Source organism: Ischnura elegans, chromosome 11, assembly GCF_921293095.1.
Source record: "Ischnura elegans chromosome 11, ioIscEleg1.1, whole genome shotgun sequence".
Taxonomy (NCBI): domain Eukaryota; kingdom Metazoa; phylum Arthropoda; class Insecta; order Odonata; family Coenagrionidae; genus Ischnura; species Ischnura elegans.
Window position 1 is genome coordinate 58,915,252 of NC_060256.1, and position 26,227 is coordinate 58,941,478.

Here is a 26,227-nt window from a genome sequence, read left to right on the forward strand (position 1 = left end):
GGCAAGCACTATGTACTGGGAACTCTAAGAATTACACACAATTGCAGCACTTGTTAGTTCTGGATCAGTAGTTGGGATATCAGACGCTTGAAAGTTTGAGTTTCCATGCGTGAGTACATGCAATAACATACGCTATGGCAGCATAATTTTTGAGTTGGGACTTCTGAGCTTGTCACCCCTTACGAGATGCAGAAAAAGCCCACAGGAATGTTTCACGGCAGCTATAAAGCCACCAGTAGGTTACAAACAATCACAATCTGATCCAAAAAGGTGCAGGAAATTCACAAGTTACTGTGAAAACTAAGGCCATTTTCATGCACATTAGCAATGCCAGCTCCAGAAGTGCAGCTAGCAACGAATACGGCAGGTTGGATGTTGATGCTGGCTGGCAATTGGATTCACTGCTTTTACATGCACACTTTCACACTCATTCTGGCTTGCCGATGCCGGAGAAGATGTTTAATCCCAAGTGAAACCTGTGGACACACCCCAATTAATCCTCCATGTTCTAGGCGATAAGGGGAAAGGACCTGACCCTCAACCCAAAATGTGTGAAAATTACATGCCTGTTGCCTAGTCTGGGCTGAGCTCTGCCCTCAACTATCCAAACCAACCTTTGGGTTGAGTCACTGAGAGAGAGAATGAGCTTGTTGGAATTTCGTCGTGAAGGGAGAAATAACAATTAATTATTAATTCCATCAGTTCTGAACTTGTCGCATCAAATTAAATCCATTAAAATGTTAATGCACATCTTCTGATTTGCCAGCAACTGAAACCTACATGAGGCTAAAAATAACCTCATCCTGAGCCAAAATAGGATAGGAAAGATTTGAACCCTCAACCACAAAAAATCAGACAAGGCCACAAACTCATGTCAACATGGCCAGTTCTCTCTCATGTCCCATCATTCTGGGCTTTGAAAAATGACAGTTACTTTCCTTGAAAGAACTTAATAATAGAAATGGACATAAACTAAGGCTTTGATTTTGATTGGAATGAAAATGCAACAGGTTGTCAATCACTTTCATTTTATTTTCAACATACTGTACAACCAGATCTCACTATAAACATGGTGTCCCATTCTTGGAAATATTACATATTTTACTTCTAGTACACTGACTCATCACCCAAAGTATACTTCACCTATGTACATAATTTTTAAATTTGTATAATCCTGAATATTAGCGGGATGACTTCTATAAAGATAATGTTGCAAAACAATGAAAATTCAACGACCATAATTAGTTCATGTATTTCAACATGTAATATGTATTAAATTATTTCTTCTCAAACCAACCCATGAATTAATGATATCTGTTACTTCTGGGATTCCCCTTGGAGATAAAAGTTGAAACATCTGTTGCACATGAACAGTAACTTTTAAATAAGGGGACATACTGTAGCATGGTGTATCTTCTGCAACTATTTTACGAGCAGGTAAAAGTAATCACCGGTGGCCACAGGAAGTTTGAACTTTTATCACAGCAGTTTTCAACTATCCCTTCATTGCACTGGCTTGGCAATAATTTAAAATTAGAACAGCCAGAAAATACAATTTTAGAGAACAAATTCTTACCAATGTCTGATGACATACTTTTTTTTGTAACTTCCATTACAAAGTGATATATGGTTAATTTAAAGAGCTCTCCACTATTTCCTGCAAAAAATTCTATGAGGCAAATAAAATGATCCACTCTGCTTAGTGATACAATTCTGGAGAACTCTCCCTGAAGAGAGAGGTTTACCATGAAAAATATAGACTTATTTATATTCATAAGAAGTACTTACACACATACATATTGGCACTTTTGCTGGAAAATGAGACAGGGAACTTAACGGCAGAAAAATTGGATTAATAGAGCACATATATATATAATAATTAATGGAAAACATATCGTTACAATTTAAAAGCAATGGATTGGTTGGGGAAACAAAGAGGTTCAAGAGCAAAAAAATCAGGACATTACTCTCAAAAAAACACACACACAACAGCCACAAAACACAATTTCTCCTTGTAATACTGGGAAGTATTGTAATTTGCTTGTCTCCGTTAAAATAAAAAAGAGAAACTCAACTCCCTGCAAATGGGGAATAAGTCCCTGTACCCCTAGGGTTGAGTTCACATTTTCATCACTTTGATTCTTTCTTTTTATTCCAGCGTGACCAATCAAAAGAATTAGCACAGAGAGAACATGGGTAGCGCCACACTGAAAAGAATAACAGCAACAACTTTTTACCTTGAACATTTGTCATAAAAAAATCATTTTGAATCATTCTTCCCCCCATCAACTCTCCAAAAAAAATGGTGAAATAAGTTCACAATGCATTGGCCAGCGAGGAGAAGAGTAAATAAAACAAAATGACCTCCCTCCATCCATCTGCCAACCGAGTTCCTCAAGTGCAGACTGGAGGTTGCCAATGTATCACTCACACTGCAGTCAACTGCGAGAGCTCATAAGCTCCCATAGTAAACCACTGAAGCATTAACAAGAAAACATAAGATACCACTTCTCCTTGACGTCAACAGCCATTTCCTCACAACAGGCACCTATCGACCAAACACTCATCAAAGCTTTTTTTCCAGGTACACAGCCACTGATAACTCTGACACTGACAAATACCCCACCCATGGACACTATTCAAAAACTGGCAAATGGCAAACACCCAAGGAGGCCAGAGCTAAACTTGGAAACAATTGAAAACACAGCTCCAAAAGACATACTCTTTGTACTGCGACTACGCCCGCAAGAAATGCGGTTCTCAAACTCAAAAGTGTCTGTTTATTACACAATTATTATACATGCACTTATATACTTTTTTATCACGGGGTTAGCCTAAATAAAAAAAAAATTCACTCGTCCACCCACTTGCATTACTAACTACTCATTTCCCCACATCCCAAATTTATCTTTTCCCTCGATTGCAAGACATTTCTATCAAAGACAAGAAAATAAAAGCTTTTTTTTTTTCAAACCTTTCAGCAATAAGGGGCACTTAATACTAATATCAGCTCATAGTTGTCACCATAGGTGAGCCCATTGCAGTGGAGAGAATGGGTGAAACACATTTCTGGAAAGAGCAGGCAAACCGAGGTAGAGGAAGGAACAGAGCAATTACTGTCGCATCGGGTTGTCATTGAAAGAAACCCAGACAATCCCCTTTGACGTGCCTGCAACAATGCGTGAACCCCAACATATCCCTCGAGCCCTTCTCGCTAAACCTTGAATGCAGTAATTTTATATGTACATACATGCTAACAGACCATAAAAAAATACATTCCTTGGGGTGTAACAGGATGAGGAGGTGAAAATTCAAACAATTTAATAATTTTTGGGGGAGGAAAAAATATTTTGAATCATTCTGAGGTGACTTATTTTTCCATCCCACAAGAAATCAACCTTTTTCACGATTTTCTGATATTGATGTACACTATTTACAATTGTCAGAGAATGTTGAAAAAGAAGGAAGCAATGGAACAAAGCCATAATTCTTATTTCTTTTACATCTCGGGAGAAATACATATATATCAAATATCACCTTCACATCCCCGTTTCAGGGCACAACTGCAGATAAACGATGCTCAGTCAAATCAGGAACTAGGGATCCATCAATATTTATAGAGTCACTCTCTCATTTGTTATTTTTTTTCTTCAAACAATTTCCAGATTCCTCAAGGTCAGAGTCATTTAAAATCAATTGCTCCACTCCAACAAATTTTGGGCATTGGTCATACTTTCTTCAAATTCATTCCGGATGGCGAGGAGCGGTAGCCTTGTAAGCTTTTCCTCTCCTTAAGCTCTTATGTACATGCTCCCCCTCGTCTTCAATCATCACTCTGGCATCCATTCCTTCCAAAAAGCCCTAAATTATCAACCCCTCCAGCCACATGCCTCAGCAGCTTACAACTTTTTAAATGACACTCACATTTGGAGGAAGGCAGGACACCAAAACAGTTTATGGAGTATCCATCATTCCACCTGGAATTCCTTCACACTTTTATGCAATGTCCCTTGAGAGATAAATCAAAAGCAGAAAAATGCATTATTACCTCATTTACTACCATGTAAAATTAGTCTATCAATAATCTAAAACAATATTCAGCTTCAGGTTTATAGTTTAAGATGTTATGCTTATATTTCGGCATTTGAGGATAAATAATTATGTTTTAATTTAATATGTATTCACATGGATTACTTTTTTGTTTTCTGCTTTAATGTATTCATCTGCTTTTATAGCACTTCTTTACTTTGTTTCTTTTCAAGTCCTGGATACATGACTATTGCCCAACATAAGCCACATCACTCTGCATCCTATCCCAAGTTGTATACAGTCAGAAAGCCAGGAGAGGCACAGTGGGAAAGTGCCCCCCCCCCCCCCTCCAAACCAATTACTTTTAGTAGAAAAATATTAACCTACAAAAACATTTATTCAACTCCACCATTAATTTTTTGCAAAACAGCTTCCCAATGACCCATAAATTGTGTAATTTTAGGCACTAAAATAGCATAAAATATGATTTCTAGTTCTATTATAATGTTCACAATTTCCTTAGATGGGGGTTTTACCTCCCTGACCCACTGGTTTGTGCCCCCCCAACAAATCATTCCGGCTACGCTCCTGCTGGTATATCTACATCCTTGGCATATGATATCTCCCTAAGCAATTATGTCAGTTAATTCTCCTGTGTTTTGGTATAACTGAGAGAGAAACCACCAGGAGTCGTGGCCTAGGCAAAAAGAAGTGGCCTCTATTCGGGAAGGGATGAGGGATTGGTTGTGCATTAGGGTCAGTATCAATAATGGCAATGATAGAGTTGCTACAGTGAACTGGAACTGAAGCAAACAACCACAACGGTGAAAGAGGATGTAAGAAGGTGCTGAGGCCAGGGAAATGTAGGAGCAATACAAATTATTCTCTCTCTCATTTCAACGAATACAGTCCATTTGTAATGAGAGCAATAATTAATTGTTAAATCAAAACAATATGTTACCTATACATTTGATATATTATTTGATTTGAGCTCAATTCTCATTCCAATCAATACATCCTGCTATGTTTAAATACAAAGCAATACTCTGAACAAAGGTTACAACAGCTTAATGAAAATTTTCTGGCTGACTCGGAATAGAATGACTGAATATGATAATAAATGACGGAATAGAATCATCACACATATTTGTATATATGTCCGGAAAAATATGTAGTATGGGCAGGAAAAAGGTCTTTTTCTATATTCTATGACAAATTTTCTTTAACTATAGAACAATAAATGAAGACAGCAGTAGATTTCAATGGCAAAAAAGGGCTTGTACATATTAACCCTTACGCTCCAAAAGCATCTGATCACAACTAGATGCTGGTTCTGTGATAGCTTCAATAAATATATAAATAAGCTATCATGTTTTTACAAGGGAAATTCATGAATGGAAAAGGTTTATAAATTAAATGCATGCACATTTAAGGTGCATCTTAACTCATTCAAAATGTCTTGAAGGGCACCCAACACAAACAATGTATTGGCAAATTCATATAAGAGACTTTTAGCATTCTCTCATGCATCATGATTATCAATAAATTTTAAATATCAAACCATTTAAAAATTGCAATCATCATTTAAGTTAGAATGTGAATACCAATTGACATCAGATACACTTCTTAATATGCAATTTTTCGCCATTATCACCTATTAAATACCATTTCCCAACTACACCACCTTCATAAACATCGCCAGGATTACGTTTCTCACCAAAATATGGACTAAAATTGTCAGCGAAATTGTAGCAATTGCATTTTTTACACAGTTTACTTCATGTGGTTTTCAGGCCCTTCCCATGAAACAGTAAGAACCTCACTGCTTTTTTTGCCAATGCAACTTAGTTAACCTTATGTGTGGAAGCAGGGGCGAAGCCAGGAATTAAGGCTAGGGGGGGGGGGTTTGAGACGTAACTAATACTTACGGGTGTGGGGGTATTGCATACCCACCAGGGTAAACAGGAGATGCGGGGGCCTACCTCCAGAAAACTTTTAAGAATAATGGTTCAAAATGGCAAGTTTTACAGCTTCCTAAGGGATATTTGATCAATCCTAACACTATTCTATAAGTAATATTTGCAATGCAATTAAGTGAAATGCATTAAACTTAAAAATTTTCTGAGCTCTGGGGGGGGGGGTTTTATCCCCCAAAACCCCACCCTTGCTGCGCCACTGTGTGGAAGTACTAAAAGTTAAATTTCTACAGAACAAAGATGACAATTACCTAGTAATCTTCTCCATGGCGACCTTGAGGTGACTCTCCGTGACTGACGGGATGAGCTTGGAGACCACTTCCCTCACAAAGAGGTCACTGATACCAGGGGAAGCCCTTTCGGCGAGTTCAAAAGCATTCTTCAACTCCTCCATTGGATCGGAGCGGCTGCCACTGGAGCTGCTTGACCCGCTGTTGACATGGTGATGGTTGGACGACGAGTGGTGGTGGTGGCGGGATGATGACGATGCCTCCTGGTCATTTACCCGGCTACTGCCACCACTGCTCCCCCGACCACGATAATTCTGCTTTCGCTGAAGCTATAACATAAACGGGAAGAGAGGCCATGTATAAAAAATGAGGAATCACTAAGACGGTCACAAGGTAGATACCTATGTGGAAATTTTTCATGCTCTATGAAAAGCTCTGGCAATGTTGATTTAACTTTGCTTGTGGTTGCCTAGTGTGTAGAGCAAAAAAGGGACTTTGCATCCAGTCACATGGATTGGTGCCAAGTTACTTATGCCAAGGCTATAAAATCATATAGTTGGCTATAAAAAATCATTTGGCTTAGCCAGGATTTGAACCTGGATACCCCAATTGCCTGTCAGGTATGCTACCATTTACATTGTAGCACAGTGTAATTGGTGGCATACCTTCCTCAACAGTTATGACTGGAGTCCTCCTTATAACCCTGAGTTTTCCTGTACCTCTTTATTCCCGAAAACTCCTCCTCGCTGCACCACTGTATTTCACTACTACATTATTAGTACTAGCAAAGGCCTCACCTCTGATATGAGTGGGTATATAACACCCGTTAAGCATGGTGACCTTGGAGTCAACGTCTTCGATGAAGATCCATCATTCTTTCGACTGGACTTCTTGTCCAACTCCCCAATGCTTCCTCCGATCCCCGAGTCGCTTCCCCGGTGGTCTAGAGGACCCTGATCAGACTTGCTGCTTCTCTTGCTGCTGCTGCCATCTTTGCGACCCTCACTCAGGGCTGGAGGTGACGGCGCAACCATGTTCGGCCGGTGCTGCAAAGGAAAAAAAATCAACTTTCAAAGACAAGCATAGCCATGAATGTATTTTTAACTCCTACAGAATTTAGCAGAGTAGGCAGTGGCACTCTGCATATCAGGATCTTGGAAAATTGGAAAAGCTGATGAGAAAAGACTTGAAGCCATTGACACCTAATACTGGTCGTACGTGCTGAAGATCAAATGGATGGATAAGGAGAGAAATGCGGTGTGGCACCAAATAATAAGAGAGTAAAGGGAACTATGGAGCACCCTGCGCCAGAGAAAGTATTGGTGGATATACCATGTCGTAAGACAGCAATCATGCGAGGAATGTACGCGAGGGAAATTCCCCAAGGAAGGTTTGGGGAATATTAGTCCTTGGGACAAATAAACGGACACAAGGCAAAAGAAGGAACAATCTAGCTTGGGAAAGGGAGATATGGAAGACTGAAGTAAACCAACCTAAGGATAGTGCAGTAAAACTCGCTCATAATGGATTTCAGGGGCCATCATTCTATTTTGTCATAAATGGGATTTCGTTACATCCATAATAAAGGATTTTTCCCTATACATCACGTAATTGCCGGCTAATATTCCATAAATCATCTTTATTTAAGCAACAGATCCGTAGCAATCAACCATCATCTCACCCTTACCATGAAACTGTTATAAAGGGAAGGATTTTAAGATCAACAGTAAAACTATGTGGTAAAGACCACACGTGAGAACAACATGATAAGGTAAGGATCAGTTAAGTAGCAAAGATAGCCGTAATTTCTTTATAAAAAAGGAAATAATTTCCCAAGGAATCAAAGAATATTTCTTAATTGCAGGGATTTCATATCATCCAAACTCTTTACATGAGGGGAAATTAACATTGGAGATCATAGGAAAGTCCAACGGACCAGAAACTCACCTTGTTATAGGCAGGATTTTGTTACATGCATGATCGTTATAAGAGATTTTTACTGTAGTACAATAAATGAATGAGGTAGATGAGAAAATAGAATTGAATTTGCAGACTTATAATCTCCAGATCAAGCACACATGATAAAGAACAGTCTATATTAAAGGGTTCTCACTCCAACACTTCCAGGAATCCATTAGTCAGAGCCAATCAGCATGGAGTCTGATTTGAGTGATGTTCCTGTACGTCACATTGCCATTGTTGACTTTGACTTCCCAACTATTACCTTTTACTCTCACTTTTTTGACAAAGAATCCACCATCAAAGCTTAAAATTAGATCTAACTGATAAATAAGCTTCAGGGAATGCAGCACCTCATGTGAGTTAGTTTCTTAACACCTTAAATTTTGATGATTTGAACCTTGTTTATTTATTTTTCTTAAATTAGAATATTTTTCAGCTGATTCCAAACTTTTATGTTTTTCCTGACATATTCCCATTTTCCTGACCTTTCACAACTAGTAGAATCTGTAACATTGTGTTACGCACCTGGTTCCTTAAAGTCCGTATATCAAAGAGAGCTAATTTGCATCTTTATTTAGTGATGAATTTTTTTAACATTACAGCCATATGAGCAAATACCTGTATTTAAGTGGAAAACTGCACACAATCTGACAATATTGCACTGATTTGGGATCAGTGAGCAGCTGTTAAGGCTGAGTATGCATGTTGCAAAATGTTTTCAGTTGGAAGGTTTCACAATTTTTCCTTCTTTTAAAGGGTTGTCTAGGGATACTTCTTTTTTTCAGTTACTTCAAACAGTTTTGTGCATTGACATACACTGTGAGTTATAAGCAAATGATCCCTATGAATGATTTACTTGGTTAGCTGTGAAAAAGCCACTTTTATTCATGTCCCTCTTTAAGCAAGACAGAAATATTTCTGTTGCAAATATTCCTGTCTATATTTACTCTCCAATTTTTCTCTGTGAGAATACTTTCAGGGTTCATGAGCTTCTGCACCACTCAATCCACTAAGCAGTTTAGAATCAGTTGCACTATTGAGCAGACAGATATTGCACATGGAAGTGAAAACACTTGAAAGAAAATAAATTCCCCACAGCTGTATTCTTTGCCGTCCTTCAACCACAGCAGCCACAAACACGCAGCCTTCCATTACTTTATTCACTGACTACTCAACGAACCGATGAACAAAACAAATTTTCAAAAGGAACTCGAATACATTAACCCATTTCTTGCCAACGTTGCGTGAACGCAACGCAAACTTTGCGATTTTTTTTCTCCGTATTTATTATAGATAAGTAGTTAATATTTTTAACATAGGTAGTTCAATGCTTTCTAAAACGTTATGAATTTTGTCATGGAAGAAATTTAATAACTTTTGTTTTTACAATGGCCTTTTCATTTATATGTAAGTCGTAATTTTAGGTTATCTTCTAAGTTTACATATTATGATAAATCTGAGGCACTCGATGATTATATCTCTCTGCAAATACAATGATACATTTGTATTCTAGGCCATTGCAACAATTTGGGTGAATTTGACAAAGTGGTTTTCAAATTATTTAAGAATAAAGCAAGTGTTGCGTTCACGCAACGTTGGGAGGACCCCGGTAATCTAGGGAAACGGCGCGCCGCGGCGGTAGTCGTGTAGAGCGTTTCTTTTTGGACTCAAAAATGAAATGCTTATCAAGAATATGTTACCTTTTCATGGTGAAACTTTAGTTTCAGGCAATTGTACAGTATTTTAGTCCTAAATATACATCTACATAAGTGTTGAAGGGTCTTTACTAGGATGTTTGGCAGGTGGTGAGTTTTCACCGAGTTGTGACTGTTTGATATTTTTAACTTCACATATCGAGCAAGATTAAATCAGCGTTTACTTGTGCTATAGTGGAAACTTACTGTGACCTAAACAAAGGATGCATAAAACCTTTGCTATAGAGTTGTCCAGAAAATATAATGATTTCTGTAGGCGTCTGCAATTTCAAGATATACAGGCATCCTAAGGTAAGAACGATCTGCTTACCACAGTTGACAAGTATGCAAAAAGCAAGTGAGTATGTGAGGGTTAGCAAATAGATCGTAAATTCGTATATACGTGATGTTGTTGACTAGGGTCCAAAGGGAAGGTAGTGGGAGGGTAAAAAGTAGGCTGTTAGTCATAGTTAGGCTGGGCGGGGATAACCCAGCACCAATGGGTCTCCGTGCACAGCGGGGGTTGGCGAGTGAGCAAAAGGAATGGAGAGATAACAGGGATCACATTATCACAGTATTTTCTGAGAAATTCATGCCCACTGGCCGCTGACGATAATGAGCTGGTAAGGCTCCAAATGAGGGTGCAGGTCATTTAGAAAGAAATTTTTTGAGAACTATGAGTGACTATGAATGCACAGGGATTCCAAGAAAAATATTTCTTGGTATATTGACTCAGGTAAAGGGCTATCTGAGTATTACGGTATATAGAAGGGGCCATCTTCCGTTCCATCTGCTTTTACTATATCTGTGGTTGTCTGTTGAACAATCGTTCCCTCCAAATAACCTGAACTCACATTTGCAGCCTAAGTTGTTCACTATCGCCAGTGATCATAGTGCGTGAAATTCTCAGAAAATATTCCAATAGCGTGGTATTTCTTCCGTTCTAATGTTTAGTGGTTATTACACCTTAGCAAAAAATATTACTGGAGTTAGGACGCGTTCCTAATGTGCGTCAAACGATGTCCCGGAAGCGTTTTGTTGAACCTAAAATGTTCTTACGCCTGACTGGTAACAGAAGTTTGGACCAGGGGGATAAGTTTTCTAAGATACGTCCATACTTTGCGAGCTCAACCAAATATTTCTACGGATTGATACAATTTCTCTTAAATTATCTTTTGACGAGAAGATGATGCCATATTTTGGCGAAAGTGAAGGAGCAATAACTCATTATCAATAGCAGTCACTTTGTTACTTCCGCGATGTAAAAATTCCTATTATTTGACCGGTTTCTTTATATTCTCTGTACTTTATAAGGGTGTAATAGCCGAAACCCGTCAAATAGTATAAATTTTTATAAATACTTTGTGGAAGTCACAAAGTGTCTGTTATTGATAATATGGACCTTCTACCACGTACAAGCTTCAAGTTTCGATTGGAGCAACTACACTTTTAGTCACTAAACTTGCCATAACATAGGACATAACGGAATAAATAATTTGCGAAATACAGTAAGGAAAGACAAGGTTGGCCACAATAATGTTCGTGACGAAAAAATTCACGACGACCATGCCGAGTTTGTAGCTGCCAGATGTTTAGTGATTACCAAAAGTGCAATATTCATCTACATACTGATTGCTCTTCTTAATCTCATGAACAATACCAAATTTAATCAATATTTTGGGTTGATTATGTATTTGGGTTACAATAAAAGCGAATTATTTGCAAAAATAATAGAGTTCCGAAAAATAAGCAAAACGGCTTATTTGACCTGGGGAACTCCCAACGTTGCGTGTACGCAACGTTTCACCAACCGCAAACTAAATACAATAAAAATATAAATATCGATAATTTGCCTTATTTGGGTCTATTTTATTGCTAATTCATCAAAATATTTGGAATTTTTAAGTTATTAACATGCTTGGGATTTAATGGGTTAAACGCACCGCTGTATCGAATGGTTATTCAGAACAGCTCATCAATAACATCCTCAAGAAGCAGAAACACAAAAAACGTATTCAAGACAGCACAACACTTATCCAAGCCAAAGACCAAAAATACGTAAAACTCCCATTTGACCCATTACATTCATTGACCCAAAACACAACATTAAACCGTGTTATGTGTCCAAAAAAAAACTCAGAACTCTCCTTGGAACCCCAAAAGACCAGAGTGAACCCCTACAGAAGTCTGGAATATACAAAGTCACCTGTCCTGAGTGCAATATAGCCTAAATCTGGGCAGACAGGGAGAAATTTAAATACATCCTTCAAGGAGCACGCTGCATGCTTCAGGCTCGGCCACTTCAATAAACCATCGGTAGCCCATGGCTTCAAATTCTCATTCCATCACCATCAATGACATCAGCCTAATTAAACACACCCCAGATCATTTACTAGACTTTTATGAATCTATCCACACACAAAAACACCGAGGCAAAACCATGAACAGCGACCAAGAGCCACTCTCTTCCACTCGCTCCACAATTGTCCATCCCCCCCTCCCTATACCTACACATCCCAACGACTTTCCGCACCCCCACTTCATTCCCCCGGTATCTCGTAAAACCTGACCCACCCCATTATTGGCTCCATACCTCCCCCAGCCCCTGAGGTTCGAACAATTGCATCAACCGTTCCACGTTATCCATCAACGATCATTACCTCGCTCAATATTCCAAACTTTTAGAACATTCTCCTTTGAGGAGGTCTGCTTTGCAGGAGAAACACGAGGTGTCATACTTCAAAGAGTATGGCCTGGGCGACTTTATTTTCTTTCAACTGTTCAACGGCCTTAGATCGTTCAATCACCTATAACACTTGCACTATGGTCGCACATGCAACTAGTTTGCAACTTTCACCACTAAGCAGTTGCTCTATGTGCAAAGGGCATAGGAGCATGTTTCAGGACTTACCGGTGGGGATTTGTTGGCCTCACTGCCTCGGTAGTGGTTCAAGTTGGAGTCTTTGCTCAGGTTGACAGGGATTGGCACCGCTGACTTGTTCTGCTGCTGAGGAATGAGCGCTGGGGACGTGGCCGCTATGGACATTGGCACATTCCCACCCCCACCCATTGCAATGGGCCCTGATGACCCATTCTGGGCCTTCTGAGGGAGGGGCTTCTTGCCTGAGGCCTCGTGGTGCCGATGGTGCCTGTGGTGATGATGATGGTGATGGTGGCGGTGCTCATGCGGGTGGCTACCACTGCGATGGGACCTAAGAAAAGAAATTTTAACTTCCTGTATTCATTTACGGATGAAATAAGATCAAAAACTCCACTCAAACACTCATGCAGTGATTCAACCATGAGGTTGATAGGGATAGGTGAGGATATAGATCAACCCAGACTCAGTCACAGGGTTAAGAATGATACACGTCCAGGGTAGGGGGGCCAGTTCCTTTCCCTGAGCCACTTAGCACTTTGAGGATTTTTGCTTGGGAGTGTTCAAATGCTTCACCCCCGATTTGAACCAAGGACCCTCTCGTCAGAAGTCTAAGGCTGTTAAGACCAGGAATGCCGACTTACAAAAAATATTGGGGGGGCCCAAACCGGGGATCTTGCCCCAGGAAATTTTATAAGTAGTGAGTTTAAGTATTTTAGAAGAGTCATATGATCAACATTAGAACCCTGATAACTCAAATCTCGATATCTGGACACTTCGGGGAAAATCAAAAAATCGACAAGCCTGACATTTTTTCGTCACACCCATAACGAAATTTTTAGGGGGCTCGGGCCCCCTCAAGCCCCACGGGTCCACTGGTTAAGACCCACTAAGATACCACACTTCCCTTACAGACGGAATTAGGTTGCAAACTCCACCCATTCACACAGTGTTTCAACCCAAAGGTTATTTTGAAGGTAGAGCTAACCTCAGACTATACGTGGAATACTGCCCAATTTTTTTAACATAGCTTTAACATTTTTTTAACTTAGTACTAACTGACAAATAATTTGCAGACTGAATGTCTGAGAATATTAAAAATGAGTGGATTTAACAAGAGAATAAGTCCCCAATCCATATCAGAGATTAAAACCTATGTAAAATAGTGGCAGAGCTTGAGTGGGTGGTTAGCAATGAGAAGGGACCAAAGAACCCTAAAACATAACCTTATTGAACTTATTTACACATATAATAAGAAATAGAACTCCATGGAGAGCTTATTTGGGTTTCGCACCAGAAGATTGAGCAGAAAAATAAGAATATAGAAAGGATTAAATGTAGGATAGAAACAAAAATAAGCTTTGTTTTAATTCCGCATGGTATTTATAAAAAAATACCGGTTTTGACCATAGTTATATTGATATAGTTATCAAAAGAACCTGTTTTTTTACCTCTTGATAATGACCTGAAAAGGTCGAAACCGATAAGAGTTTTTAATAAATACTGTGTGCAATATAACAAAGTTTACTTTGGTTCCATCATGTTATCATTCCACGAAGTGAACTCACGAACCATCGATTTGATTAAAACTGACAGTTGCACGTAGCTAAAAATGATTTGCGATAGTAAGAACGTCAACATGAGCATTAATAAGTAAAACGATGCGATGTCGATGAAGAATGGTCGAAAATACACATACCTGTGGTTATTCGAGTTCATCTCCTCTGAGTCAACGCCCCCTCCATTCTCCCCATCCTCCCCTTCATCTTCCTCCCCCTCCTCCTCTTCGGCCTCGTCCTCCTCTTCCTCCAATTCGTCCGCTGGAGGGTGACGCCCAATTATCTCCGCCTGATTTTGCGAGTCCATCATATTCCTCGAGTGTGGCCCCCTGATTGTCATTATCCACGGCTCATCCATGTCGCTGTCTGGCTTGGATTCCTCCCTGAGAGTCGAAAAGAGAGGTACGAAGAAGAGGAGAAAATATTTTATTTCCTCGAGTGTACTTTCTTTAAGTATATTTTAAATTTTTGTTAAAGTAATTCTACCACTCATGTCAATAAAATCTCTCCATAACCTCATATGAGCATCTGATGAATTTAAAAAAGCATTACCTTCCGCACAATGTGTACATGTACAATGTGAAGCAGGCATTCACTCTTTCGTATTAAATAATTTTTTGTCATAAAAAATTTTTAAAAAATATGTTCGCTACAATCAACTCGTCATGAAATCAAGATGACACATACACCAACATTGAAAACAAAAGCATACACAATTATCTTCAATTGTATGCAGGCTGATTTTGTGGAATTCGCTCACAGTTAACTAAATAAGTTGTTACTTTGCCTATTCCACACATCTTAATTGGTAAATCTCCACTGGTTTCAACACTCCAAAAAGTCCAAAGAGAAGCTGATTAGCAGTGACCCACATGTCATGAGTTTGTGATATCATCAACTGATCAGTGTAAGGCCATCAATTTTCATCGCTAGTAGCTCAAGAAGTATGCAACAGATCACTACACGAAAATATGTGCCTCTTTTTTTCGTACTCCATTACAATCAACAATAAGGGATAAGTGGTGATCAAAATTATTGTAAAAATACCTACACGGCAATCCTGTGAGCCACATTTCAGCCGACAAAAAGTTTTTACTTTAACTTGACTGTGCAATTGTAACCCTTGTACTTAAGTTGAAGGCAAAATGAACCAGCAAGTCATTAGCCCACAAATACATACTTGGGAATAACACTAGCCAAAGAGTGAACGTGCATTTGCACAGTCATTCTACCACTATGTATGGTAACGTTCCATTCAATGTAGCAACTAAAATTTTCAACCATTTACAATGAAATATGAAAACTGCCCACTCTAAAGAAAACAAAAACATTTTTACATGACACATCTCATTTGATACAGCCTCACTGAGGTTATTATCAAATATGAAAAGTTCTAAGAACATAGAAAAGCAATGTAGGGTTTATAAATATACGAAAAAATAAAAATTAATGAAATAAATATATTCAATAACCAAAAATTATTGTGAATAAACCATTGACAAGACATAAACAGAAAGGATGCACCAGGGTAATACTTACGAATCGGAATTTTCAGACTCAGTTTCACTCTCTTCACTTCTCTGAGACTTCCATTTCTTGTATCGATCTATTAAATCAATCAGATATGAATTCTTCTTAGCTTTCCTAATAAATGGAAACTTAAGTAATTCCTTGGCTGTGGGTCTCTACAAAGGAGAGAGAAGAGAATTAAAATTTTAAAAACTGAGGATAATTCAACCACACAAAACAATAAAGCATGAGTAAGATTTGGAGTGCAGAAAGTTAATACCCTAAATTGCCTAACACACACTATCGCATGTAAAAACAAGTTTCGGCATTTATTGGTAAATGGACATATTTATATAAAAATAATAACTTGGATTGAGAAATTTAATCAAAATAAAATTCATTATTAATAACATAAGAATGAAAAATTTTCAGTACCATAGAGGATAAAGGGAGATTGAATGCATTTTAAACCTACCCAGATCAAAAAATACATTAAATATTAAAAATCAACATTAAATTTTTAGACAGCATAAATATTACAAGAATAAGATAAAATTTAGAGCAATACATACTCTCAAAAGTTCAAAGACTCAATTTTACAACAAGAAAAGAATGTTAAGTACATAGTACAATATTGAGAGAGGAACTCTTTGAAAAAGAAACTGCTATCTGCCTCCAATTCATTGGCAAATCACTATTCAATTTATTTACAGAAAGTTAATAAAACATACGCACTAGGTTTGAACCATTTCCTTCTTCAATAAATTCTGTATTCAAAGGGCTACAAAAGAGATATGCAATAAATAAAAATATGAAAAAATCAATGTAATTCTTACATTTTCAGGGTCCTTATTTAAACAAGCTTCCACAAACTCCTTGAATTGCTTTGAATAATTCCCAGTGAGTTGAGGAGGGTTGTTTTTTGGTATGAGAAACAGGACTCTCATTGGATGTAGCTCCGAGTTTGGTGGCTCACCCTTCGCTAATTCTATGGCCGTGATGCCAAGGGACCATATGTCAGCCTGCAAAAAAGGAATCGAACATGAAAATGAGGTTATTCTTTATTTGCCATGCTAAATCAGATACATCACAAAAATATAACCCATAAATCATAACAAAATTGTTGAAGTTTAAGTGCACTGCACATTAGCGACACCACGGAGTGGTAGTGAACAAATGAGAGTTGCTTTTTTTAATACTCTTTTGTTTTCTTTTTGGTACCGCATGTACTATTCAAGACAGGTGCAGTCCTTTTTGTGTTGTGAAGCGATGTACTCGTGTTCAGTAGCGAGTCTCTTTTGGGGCTTTATTTTGCCTATACTTTGACAGGTTATGTGCCCAGCATGCTTCCATGCAGGTACATATCACATAGTTAAGATAAATTTTACCTACATAGTTGGAAAAGTCAATTCAGTACAAGCAGATATATTTTCCATCAAATTTTTACCTTAATAAAATATTTGCTTTAATAGATAAATAATATAATCAGTACCAATATCACAGACAAATTTACATGAGTGATAAAAACTCTTTAAGACACGAGTGAGCGATCTCTAAAAAACTCCGCCACTGAGTAATACATTATTCTTAGTAAAAACTCTTTAAGTTTTGCCCTGAGGAGGCTGGCATTTCATATTTTTTTTAAAATTCAATAGGCAATTAATCATAAACTCTACTTCCATTTCCTGTGGCCCTCATTTCAAACTTTCGGTTCTAACAGAGAAACAGTAAAGGAAATTTTTTTTCTTCTTTGACTGCAATCATGTAGATGAGAATTTATGGAGAATTGAATCAAGTTTTATTTTCCATGTGTAAAATGAGTCGGAATATATATGCAGGGGAGTGAAAGGACTGAAAAGGATTGGAGGGAGATTTTATTTGACGGGAAGTGATTATTTTAATAAAAATAATATTCTGAGGTTTACATTGAAACAGAAGTACCAAGCTTCATCACTTCATGTGAGTTGTGGTCAAATAATTCTTATGGTACATGCACTGACCTTTGAATCATAAGCAGACTGCTTGATTACTTCAGGTGCCATCCAAAAAGGTGTGCCCACAAATGTATTCCTCTTGCTGGTCGTGTTTGTTAGTTGGCCAGCAACCCCAAAATCCGCCAGCTTCACATCTCCCATTTCACTAAGCAATACATTAGCCGCTAAAAGAAAATAAAGGAACGATTAGATAGGAATAAAAATTACTTGCACAGTTAGCATGATTTAACATACAAGTGACTCCAATGATTTTCTTTTTCCCCATAGAAAATATTAAAAAATGAATGTGTATATTCAGTCTGAGATGAATACTTCAGGTGAATTAAAATGTAAACTTCATTCATTTAAGTCACTTACTGAAAGCAACATACTATTTATTCCCCTACCATACCAAATGAAGGTGCTGACTACACCACAATTGTAAGAGCACATAAGAATTGAAAAGTAATGAAAATTTTCAACTGAAATAATTTAAGTCACATGGATGAGTTAATCAATCTGATCAACAGGATTTTTGTAAAGAGATTCTCATATAGCGATTACATATTATGCTCAGAATCAAGAATGGATCCACGATATTTTTCTGGGGGCGAGGGGAGGGAAGGCAAAAGGGCCTGACAGACATTGTCTTCTCATATTTGAGAGTAAAAACAACATACACAATTACTGTACGATATATTCTCTTTATTTTAACATGAAATTAAATGATTGAGGCTCTGTAATACACAAAACGAACATAATCATAACCGTATTAAAAATCTCGTCAATTGTTTCAGCATCTGGGGGGGCACGTGACCCAATGCCCCTTCACTAAATCCGCCAATGCTCAGAACCATTATTGAATTCGATGCTAATAAAATCATGGTAACAATGATAGTCAGTATGATGGTTCACATGCATAGATGACAGATTTAACTTCTTCAGTCTCCTGACAAAATTTCCAGCATGAGTCACGAAATTTTAGTCACTCAAGAGATTCAAACCAAAGGTTGGCTTAGATAGGTGAGGGTAGAGCTCACCCCAGAGTTAGTCACAGCTGGAGTACAGTTAACATAAATTCAAGGGGGGGTAGAGCTCCTCTCCCTATGCCAGCTCAAACTTAAAGGATTTTATTTGGGGGGGCCCAAAGGAGCTTCACCCAGGATTTCATCCCAGGATCCTCTGTTCAAAGGCCCAAAGCACCCTAACCACAGAGAAATATGCTTTCCTATTTGCATAGTCGGGACAAAATAAAAGAGGGGGAGGCATGGCAAACCATGAGGATAGGGAGAAAAGTGGTGGTACCCTGATTGTGACTCAGACCCAGAACTTCTCACTTTCCTGTTGGATGCTCCACCAGTTGAACTACCAGGATGCTTTTTCATGAAATATGAAGCCAAAAATTTCTCCATGCAGCAGATGACCCATAAATTATTTAGAATCAAGGGGAAATAAAAGCATGATCAGGAATGTAACCAGGGGGGAATATTAGGTTTCACCCCCTATTCCTACCCTCAAACCTTTCCCTCGCACTGACTCTGTTTAATTCATTTACCAACATTATCACATAACAGAGGGCATAATTCAAGAACTACAGGTCTTGAAATATGATAAATACTGTAATCTATGTATGAAGTAAGTTACGGTAATTTTCAAAGAGATTTGTATGTATACACTGACATATTGTTCAGTGGAGGTGAAAAATAACGGCTTCAAAGTCAGGGAAGTTAAAAAGTGGGAAGAAACAGTTATAGAAAATAACAAGCCCTATGTATTAGGAGCAAATATTTCACTTAGCCTCTTCCCCCATTACTAACTTCCATTGATGCTCCTAAATTGGTAGGACCCACCTCAAATGTGACCTGTCCTTCAGAATCCAATTTCTTGCAACGTGCCTGAGAATGTAGGTTTTAAATATTAACACGTTGCTTACCGGGGTAAAGCTAATGTTTAGAATATAACTTTACCCAATCAAACGTTAAGATGCATCTATTCATTATGAATAACGAACAAAAAATGAAAATGTACTAACGAATACGTATTGTACACTTTAAAATTGTTTAGGTTGACGCACCTAAATGACGAGAATCTTTGTCATCCGTCCGGAACGTTCGGGAAAAAATGACGAGAATTCTCACCGACCGTATACAACGTGTTAAGAAATGGGCAACATCGTGGTTGAAAATTTAAAAACGGAATGTTTAATACCAACCTTTTATGTCCCTATGCAATTTCCTTTCGCTATGGAGGTAATCTAATCCCTTGAGTACTTCCCGTAGAATGATGGCTATGTGCATCTCCTCAAAGCTTCCAGCTTTCATGAGATCCAAGGCTGAACCGCCGCCTAGGTATTCCATAATAATCCATAATTTAGTTCCCTGAAAAGAGAAAAAAATTACATTGTGTGAGATGCATTAAGAGGAGAAAAGAAGAAGAGAGTCAGACATGTCAAATACTAAAGCTATGCATCCTAAACGTGGGCCTTGAAAATGTACGTTGGAAAAAATTGGCTTTATTGCAGAACATTTAAAATAGTGAGGCATAGCCTTTCAAGTAATTAATTTGACAGAAAACATAATCACGAATATAAATTTCGGTCAACAGCCCCAATCATTGTTAACTTCTCTGTGAAATTCAGATCCTCAAAGACGAGGAGAGGCAATTTTATTAAATCCATTTAAAGAGGGTGACAACACATCTAGAGATCCACTGGAGAATCCTTCATTGTAATCAAGGGCACTGCATAGAAGAGACTCAATCCCATCCAAGACAAGGCTGATTTCTGTTTCCACTTTGGTCGACTTTAAATCAATTTGCAAAAATGTCCGCTGCGAGGTGATATTTATTCCAATATTTTGCAGTACAACGTTTTTAATTGCAAAAATAGGATTGAAAAGTTATCAATTTGTTTTTTATTATTACCAAACCACCAAATACAGCTCATACTGGCTATTTTATATCGGGGTATTAAAAAAATTTAACAATTAAACATACACAAACAACCATGCCCATTTTTTCTTACTTTCATAATATTCTCAAAGGAACACACATTAAAGAAAAGCGTACTTTGACTCATTACTTATGGTATATTCTTTTGTTTTGGCCACACCAGCCAGCTGTCAGCTTGTTAATTTAAGAGGTGGCAACCCCAACACTGGTTCTTACCATAGGGGTGCCTATATTCCACCTTGTAAAAACTCATGCTTGAGTAAGCTGTTATAATTTCATGTACCATAATGTGGAGTAAATATATATTATTATTATTATTTCATGCACTTTCTCAGCTGGTTATACCAGACGGTAATATTCACCTATCCTAAGGGCAAATTAGGATTAGGCTCGGATGTTAAGGAAGAGAATTCACCCTATCCTACACTGTTTGATCATGCCCGACCCAGGAATCTTCTCACGATCTGGCAGGTCTGTAGTAAAACAGCTTTTTGCCCGAGGTTAATCAGTTGTTTTTTCAATTCCCAGGTCTTCGACTTCTTTTTTGAATCTTTTAGACAAGACTCCCTCCGCAGAAATTATCAGTGGGTGAATGCTGACGTCTTTCAACTTCCAAATATTTTTTATTTCACCGGCCAAATTCTGATATTTTTGTGTCTCCTCTCTTTCCGTAGACTCGACATTGTGATTTAGTGGCACTGCTACATCGACTATGTTTGCTCTTTGCTGTAATTTGTGATCAATAAAATATCAGGCCTATTGTAATCTATGGTTTTATCTGTAAGTATCGGTCTGACCCAGTATAAAATGTGTGTATCTGTCTCTAGTACGGCGGGTGGATTATTATTATTATTATTACTATTATTATCACTTATTATATCTCATTTCCCCGTGAAACTCGGATCACTTCTTCCGTCAGCGGACGAGTGGCGTTGTACCCATTTAAATGCGTGGAGGATGACAACACATTTAGAAACCGACTTGAGGATCCTCTTTTGTAATATTCGTGATTGTAATATTCGTCATTGTAATATTCGTGATTTTAATATTCGAGCTGGCAACATTTCCGTGCGTCGCATTTCTTTCTTCCCGACCGAATCTCGGTTCACGATCCACCCGGATCCGCCCGCGAGCGGCGATGGATAACGTCACGCGGGGAAGCCAATCGGTCGCGATTTGGAGGTCACCGTAATGCTCCGAGTGCGAGGGGGAGGGAGGAGGGGAGCGGGGCAGATAGCACAATCAGCGGGAAGACAATGGACCGACGTCGCTGCAGCACGATTTGACGACCACGGCCCACGGATGGGAGGGAACAAAAACGTAAAATAAGGGGACGACGATCGGGACATTGCGCGCCCAAACCTCTGATAAATATAAACATGGGCTCGACGTGACTGGGCAGAAGCCAAAAGCTCATGGCAATATTTACGCCACAACATCGGTATTATCGACGGGATATGGAAAAAAAATAAGAAATGAAATACTTACGCACAAACTTTACTAAAATCCTGATATTCCTCCTCCTTCTATAGCACTACATTCTAAAGTGAACAAATTTAATGAATGTAAAAAAAAGCCGAGGAAAACATTTTAATCCCCGGCTACATTGTGATTACGGAAAATAGAAAACTTTTTCAAACTAAAAACTCCTTAGTAGATTTTATAAAAATCCTGATAGTCAATCCTCCTTCGCGAGTGGAAACTGAATAACTTTTTTTACGTTTTACGTCATTACGTTTACTGGAAATTAAATCTTATATCGAAATAAACTAACGTTATCATAGTAGTCAGCAAATAACATCCATCAAGCGATTATGAACATTTTTGTAGTTAATGTGGACTGATTTTGATATTTTGTAATAATAAAGAAACTTCTGTGCATAAACTTGCCTTGATTATCAGATATTTTTGTTAATCTGTGCTGCCACATGCCTCGGATTACAACCCCACCAAAAGAGTGTCTAATTTCATTCTGTCATAGCTGATGCTTATTGCATGCTATGAATTACGTAACTGAATGAAATAAAGTCATACACTATTATTATTATTATTATTATTATTACTTCGGATTTTGCCATATTACCCTTGATACCACCCGCAGAAGCAGAAAAGAGCTCTTTTCCATATTTACTCTGAGGCCACAACAACAATCCTCAAAGTCGTCTCTCTCCAGCTCCGGGCGTATTCGGTAAAAAAGGCACGGAGGCCAGGAAGTGGGCGATCGCATCCACAGCCGATCAAACAGCTCCAACCGATGCGCCACCCCTCCAACAAATACCTAAACACAAATGCGCCACATCACGGGACATTTCAACCGAAAAATTCCCTTCCGCTCTCATACTGGGAGCATATGGGAAGGCAATACTGATAAAAAATGGAAAGGCTGCACGGCATACGAACATGCAGTTAATAAATCATAGGGCTTAAGAAAAATTAATACCCCAAAACCCTGAAGATATAAACAACGAAATTCGTAAACGCCTGCTTTCATAATGTTGGTTGGAAAAAATTGCCCTTTTTCCATTAAAAGAAACTGAAATTTTAAGAAGTAAGAGAATAGAAAATACATTAAATGTTCTACTCTTAATAAATAACATTTTGAAAAAAATATGGCATAATAGAGATTATTGCTAGACTAACGAGTAGTAAATGAGGAAAATCTTTTGCGTTTAAGCTGTCTACCGCCAACTCAGAGCAATTTCTGTGCTTCCCATCCATCTACCATAACTATCATACTTTTTGACAAGATGTTTTCACAACAAAATATACAAATGTAACTTGATATAATTAAGGATGTGGCCACCGTATCAGTTTGTTTTGTTCTTGTTCGATTTGTAATTGTATTAGCTTCTAGTTATAAGTGCACTTTAAATTGGCATTCTTGCAGTATGTGTGCCATTTCCTTTAAAATAAAACTATATTCTAACGTATCCTTACGTATATGCAACCCAAACTGCATTCACGAATGCAAATGATTACGCGAGAACTAAGTAAACAGGGTTTTTGGTGAATCCAAAGTATTTCCGCGAGAATGTATGGTCTCTCTCCATTATAGCGGTAGTGTTTAAATCGCTCCAACTTTGCGAGGTAGCGGAAAAATCTTTTCCACCGCGACAGCTGCGGATGATTCGCGGTCGGCGGGTAAGAGGGGAGGAGACGCCAAGACCAAGATGGGCATTTGAGAAACGGACTGACGACTCGGGAGGCCAAACGCGGAACAAACCAAACGCGGAGAGGGAAAACTACGATTCGCGAGCGGAAGTGACGAAAATAGAGGGGATGCGGGAAAGGTGGCACGACTTACGATAGGTAGACGCTTTGAAAAATGTCTCGTGAGTCATTTAACTACAGAGGATTATCCGACACACATGCAGCCGTGGCATAGCCGGATTCACGAATATTACGAAAGAGGATCCTCAAGTCGGCCTCTGAATGTGTTGCCGACCTCCGCGCATTAAAATGAGTTTACAGAAGTCACCACTTGTGTCACTGACGAACAAATTGATCCGAGTTTCACGCGGAAATATGGTATAATTAGGGGTATAAACCGAAATTACATGACGATGTGATCTTACAAATTGCATTTGCATTTCGCAAAAATTGGCATTGCAAAGGGCATTTCTGTTTCCTATTCAGTGGCTCACGTAACCAAAACTTGATGCAAATTATGAACTGACAAATGCCTACATACTTAATAATAAAACAAATACTATGAATTGAAAAATATTTTATTGAAAACTGTCAAAATTATATTAGCCAAAGGGAGGTAGCCAGTCCTTCTCGCCAGATTACTGGACGAGTCGAATTACCGCAATGCCGGATTACAAAGATTGCACTCTATAAGTATTTTCCTCTATGCTTACGCCATCGATACCTATAGCAAAAGCTCCTGCTGCTAGAATACATAACAATTTTTCTTTATTACGTCACGTTATTTAGTGGAGCATGGTACCCTTATGGGTCGGGCGCAAGGGTCCCGGGTTCAAATCCTGGTTGAAGCTTTCGAACGCACCCAAGCAAAATCCGCCGAGGTGCCCCAGGGGAAAGAACTGGACCCAAACCCGGACTTCAGAAATTCACACGCCTGTGGCAAATTAAGGGCGAGTTCTATCTTCACAATCCAACCCAAACTTTGGAATAAATCACTGAGTGAGTATAAAATCCGAAGACCCAAGCGTGATGGAGTGAAAAATTTCCATAATAAAATAAACATTTGCAAATTTCCACGGTTATAAAATTTATTCCAACCTAGGTTTTAATGTTACTATATCATCTTACAAGGTAAAAGGTACATGGTAGCTTTTTTGCTTTGCCAATGATTACGTTGCATTGCTTTTAGCGTTTTTTTGTGTTGTTTTGAAAATGGTTGCTAAAAAAAATTGTATCTTGAAGTTGATTTAGTGACATCGAAACCTAGATCGGAAAGATTTTTTTAACCGCGGAAAATCGGAAGTGTTTATTTCAACACTGATTTAGTGACTGATCATTAATGGAGCACTCGAAAGAATTGGGGGATTCCGGTAACAGTACTAGTCAAGGCAGTTGATTATTTCTCTTTGAAATTTTCGCAAATTCCAAAATAAGGCTAAAGTCCTTCGCATTGCGAGTGACCCAACCGAGAGGCAAAGACCACGCGAGGCGCATTACTCTGCCCACTCCCAGCTCGGCGGCTTCGCAGTCACCGGAAGAGGACAGGTGCGCCGCTCTGCACTCGCGGCGTCATTTCCGGGTCGGGGGCCCCGCCACACGGGACGATCGCGTGTTTCGGAATGCTTCTATCCCCCACCCCTATGAGATAATTTCCATTCGGCAAAGCGGAGTGACATCGACAAAGGATAGCGTCCAGTTGCTCTTTGAATCGAGTTGGAAAACGGGTAGGTTAGCTCAGGTGAACCTCTATTCCCAGTTTCCACTGATCTCACGCTGGTTAGCCTAACCGTGTTTAAATTTCTTCACGAAGATCACAATAGATCATTCTCCAGTCTGCCACAAGGTGTACTACCACTCCGTGCATATAAGTGAGTTTAGCGGTTGAGTATTTGCTCATTTATATAAAATTTATATTATTTAAACAAGAGCTGCCAACTATACACGAAGAGAATGCAGGGATGATGTGAAGTGCTGTACTTTTTTCTTTCTTTGTATAAATTCCATTTTTGGACACTAATAATCTTTACCTTTTTATCTGCCTATTTTATACCTTCAGTCTTTGCTCTCCAGCAGTTCAGTGCAAGCAGTACCAATGCTCCAGCAGATAGTCTTCAGTAGTTAAAAAAGAATGTAGCAACGGCCAACTTTCAATTTATTAGTAAATGAGGGAGTCGGCAACCCTTATGGAAACGAAAGACTCAAAGAGTGTCTCAATCATAATTGTCATATATGCATACTTCAAGTATTACGAGGAATAAAATTATTATAGTATTATTATTTACATAAGTAGCCACTTGATTCGCTTTTTGAAATATAGG

At 38.5% G+C, this 26,227-nt stretch overlaps 1 protein-coding gene across 5 annotated transcripts in view; it reads right to left on the bottom strand.

The window, feature by feature from the left end:
- Positions 1 to 1,011: 1,011 nt before the first annotated feature.
- LOC124168455 (serine/threonine-protein kinase 24) overlaps positions 1,012 to 26,227 on the bottom strand; it is a 528,029-nt gene continuing 502,813 nt past the window's right edge. For all 5 annotated transcript variants that reach the window (XM_046546712.1, XM_046546715.1, XM_046546714.1 and 2 more), the window contains 9 exons: positions 20,023 to 20,188; positions 17,838 to 17,995; positions 16,674 to 16,859; positions 15,868 to 16,013; positions 14,469 to 14,711; positions 12,803 to 13,103; positions 7,033 to 7,281; positions 6,257 to 6,564; positions 1,012 to 4,009 (listed from right to left, as the gene is read on the bottom strand). In XM_046546712.1, coding sequence (XP_046402668.1) covers positions 3,997 to 4,009; positions 6,257 to 6,564; positions 7,033 to 7,281; positions 12,803 to 13,103; positions 14,469 to 14,711; positions 15,868 to 16,013; positions 16,674 to 16,859; positions 17,838 to 17,995; positions 20,023 to 20,188 — 1,770 coding nt within the window. In that variant the 3' untranslated portion in view covers positions 1,012 to 3,996. The remainder of the gene's footprint in view (positions 4,010 to 6,256; positions 6,565 to 7,032; positions 7,282 to 12,802; positions 13,104 to 14,468; positions 14,712 to 15,867; positions 16,014 to 16,673; positions 16,860 to 17,837; positions 17,996 to 20,022; positions 20,189 to 26,227) is intronic.